This window comes from Gekko japonicus, unplaced genomic scaffold, assembly GCF_001447785.1.
Source record: "Gekko japonicus isolate JY-2015 unplaced genomic scaffold, Gekko_japonicus_V1.1 scaffold3736, whole genome shotgun sequence".
Classification (NCBI taxonomy): domain Eukaryota; kingdom Metazoa; phylum Chordata; class Lepidosauria; order Squamata; family Gekkonidae; genus Gekko; species Gekko japonicus.
The window spans coordinates 79,805-83,376 of NW_015176087.1; the positions used below are offsets into that span (position 1 = coordinate 79,805).

Genomic DNA, 3,572 nt, shown 5'->3' on the forward strand with positions numbered 1-3,572 from the left:
CTCATGACTTTGATATTATTTCTCTCATGACTTTGAACTCCTGCATAACCAGACACAGACATACTGTGTTAATTATCAAGTTATGTTTGTTACAAAAACAGAATAAATAATATAGCAAATGGAAAAGGGTTTCAGCCTCAGATCACAATTAAGTGAGTTGAACTCTTGGGAGTAAGTTGCCAAGCACAGGATACAAATGGATCTCTTTCTCATTTACACAGCCTTTTAGGTTTGGGTTAGACAGAAATTAGGAATGTACTTTGTAGCAAGTCCCACAAGCAGATGTAAGGAATTAGCAGCTGGAGAAGAAATTGAATCTGATGTTATCAAGGTTCCTATACATTTTCTCATTATATCATGTGCTTAGTATTGTCGATGTCTTTTGCTCACAGCTTCCATAGCTCTCTTCTATCCTTTGTTTAGTGTTTATAATTCATGCTACCCATCAATCTGACCATCTGAGCATATGGAATGAAGACCCAGTATCTGGAAATTCAGCTACAATCTCAGCAGAAATTGACACAGGAGATCCCAGGAAGGGTATTCAATCATTTATAATATTGGACAATCTATAAATGTGGGTCTTTGTGTGTATATGATTATTGAAGAACAGTGTTCTTTATAGAGAATGCTTTCCTAGCCAATTTGACTGTGATTTGCTTAACAAAACAAGAGATAGTTGAATAAAACCTTATAGCCAGGACTCTAGGTGTGAATTGGAAATTTGAGGGGGGGGTTAAAGCAGGGGGGGAAGTGAATGGGAAATGTGAGGGGGGGGGGGTTAAAGCAGGGGTGGATTTTAAGGTTCTTCTTTTTAGTAAGAAATGGAAGATAAAGAAGTATAAATGGTCGGTAGCAAGTCAACCTATGGAGCAAGTAGAGCATTTTAAATATTTATGAATCACCTTTCAAGCAAATCTTTCCTGGAAGGTGTCCTTGAATTCTGCTGTTAGAACCGCTATGGATACTGGGAAGGCCATCTCAAGATTTTATTATTCCATGGGTGTCCAATATGTTCCTGCTGCAGTTAAAGCATTCAACGCTAAAGTTGCTGGGCAGATATTATATGCAGTTGGGGTCTGGATCAGTGCAGTAACAGACAATATTGACAGAACTCTATTAAGATTCCTACACAATATTCTGGGAACACCTCAGTGTGTGTCTGAAATAGCCCTGAGAACTGAAGTTGAGGAGATGCCTTATGACGCAAAGGCCTGGGGGAAGAGCATTCAATTTGGAAATTAGGGCTGATTTTGCACTAGAGTTGCCTCAATGTTGCGCCGCTGTTTGCTCCGATACTATTGGTCAATTTCACACCCGAATCCGCGGGGCTGCATTTGACCTGCGGCTTCACCCGATTTCCTCCGCAGTTTCGTGATCCTCAAAAAACAGGATCACAAAACTGCGGGGGAAATCCGGCGAAGCCGCGAGTCAAAATGCAGCCCCACAGCTTCGGGTGTGAAATTGACCAATAGTATCGGGGCAAATGGCAGCGCAACATCGAGGCAGCTCTAGTGCGAAATCAGCCTAGGACTCGAAAATCAAACCTTTTGTGGTAGCAACCTTTAAGTTCTTTCATGTTTTCCTGTGGAACGAGGTTTATTGTGGGATGAGGTTTGCTGATTATGACTCCAGTTGCAAAAACAGTAAAGACAATAAGAAAAAGTAGTGGTGGATTTTAATATTACACTGGCAGATGGCAAGTTCTTCTCTCGGTCAATTAAGATTAAAAATCATTAACTTTTATATTATATAGAGAAATATATTTAATAATTATCCTTTTCTTTTTTTAAGTTTTAGTGTGACACTGTTTAGAGCCAAATAGGATATACAAATAGTATTGTTAAAATAAAGAAGAACAGTAGTCAAGTTACTTCTTCCCATGATCTATATCCTTTTAGTTGCTGTAGATTTTCCGGGTTATCCTTTTACTTTACTATTTGAAAGTGTTGCATTGAGTTAAATATTAGTTAAATATTGAGTTAAATACTAGTTAAAAATAAAAGTTACATCAGAGCCTTTAAGTATAGAATAAGAGTGTGGATCGGCGCTCAGGGAAGTATCCACTATACCAGTTTCCATGAATAGATGGGGAATTTCAGACAGGTGATATCTCCCGATAGGGAACCGGTTTTCAACCGGGTTCTGGTCTGTCATTTCAGACAGAACTCGGTTGAGAATCGGTTCCCTACCGGGATGTAACTGCCATTTCACACACAAAAGCTTCAGTCCCGTTTAGGAACCAGGACTGAAGCGTCTTACCTGTCAACCGCTTCCTATCAGTCTCCAGCTCCCTCTCCCGGTTCGGATACGCTTCTTTCCTGCCTTTTTTCGGCCGCGCGGGCTTTTTTTTTTTTGAACATTCGATTTATAGCGTTATATCAACCCCATTGGAATGCATGGAGTGTTTTGTTATACCGCTATAGCGCTATAGTGCTCTAAAGCAAACGTTAAAAAAAAAAAGCCGTAGATCGCCCGTACGGTGGGGGGAAAGCAGGAAAAAGTGGTGCAGTCTGAAATGGGAAACCACTTCATATCCTGCTCTTTACTGGAAGGGGAAAGCCATGTGTGAAATGGCAGCCCTGTACCGGTTCAACTCATAATGGAAGACTCCCGGCTTGAAACCGGGAGAAACTGGGTAATGTGAAATTCCCTGATCATTCTGAATCCACAATGTAAATGCAAGCACAAGTTACAGACACATACAGTGACTTTCTGAAGTTTGATATAGTTTCAGATCCAGTGGCCAGAATCTATAAGCATGGAAGTCATACAAGCTTAGGTCGCTGCAATATAAAATGAGGAGGATGTGTTTGAGGACAGCAGGGGAGAGATCTTGTTCCCTGTCTATTTTGTCCCTGGTGAAGAATATCCCATTTCCCCCACATTCAATTCAATGCAAGGCTGTCTCATAGACTGAGATGATGAAACAAGGAACCCAGACAAATTGTTAATTGATATTACAGGAATAAAATGGTTTCTCTAACGTGTCCTACAGACAGATTACAGCTGGATATTGAGGACACAATGCCCAACCTTACCTCCACATCTGAATTTCTGCTCCTGGAATTTTCAGACATCCGAGAACTACAGATCTTACATTTCTTTGTCTTCTTAGCAGTATACCTGACTGCAGTGACTGGCAATCTTCTCATCATCATTGCTGTAGCCCTTGATCATCACCTGCACACCCCCATGTACTTTTTTCTCATGAACCTGGCACTTCTGGATCTTGGCTTGGTTTCCGTCATGGTACCCAAAGCGATGGCCAATTCCCTCCTGAACACCAGGTCCATTTCTTATTCCGCATGTGTGGCTCAAGTATTTTTCTACTTCTTACTTGCAGGATCAGATTTTGCCATCTTAACAATAATGGCACATGATCGGTATGTCGCCATCTGTAATCCATTGCAATATGAGACAATCATGAACAGAGGAGCCTGCATTCAGATGGCAGTCAGTGCATGGATTGCAGGTATACTCTTTGGTATCTTACACAGTGGAGGAACTTTTGCCATCACCTTCTGCTCTAACAGGATCAATCAGTTCTTCTGTGAAGTCCCACAGATTCT

The 3,572-nt window shown here is 41.0% G+C and overlaps 1 protein-coding gene across 1 annotated transcript in view; it reads left to right on the forward strand.

Annotated features, from left to right (window-relative positions):
* The first annotated feature begins 3,027 nt into the window (after positions 1–3,027).
* Positions 3,028–3,572, forward strand: part of LOC107123485 (olfactory receptor 14A16-like) — a 31,865-nt gene continuing 31,320 nt past the window's right edge. The window contains exon 1 of the mRNA XM_015426740.1: positions 3,028–3,545. Within this exon, the coding sequence (XP_015282226.1) occupies positions 3,028–3,545 (518 nt within the window). The remainder of the gene's footprint in view (positions 3,546–3,572) is intronic.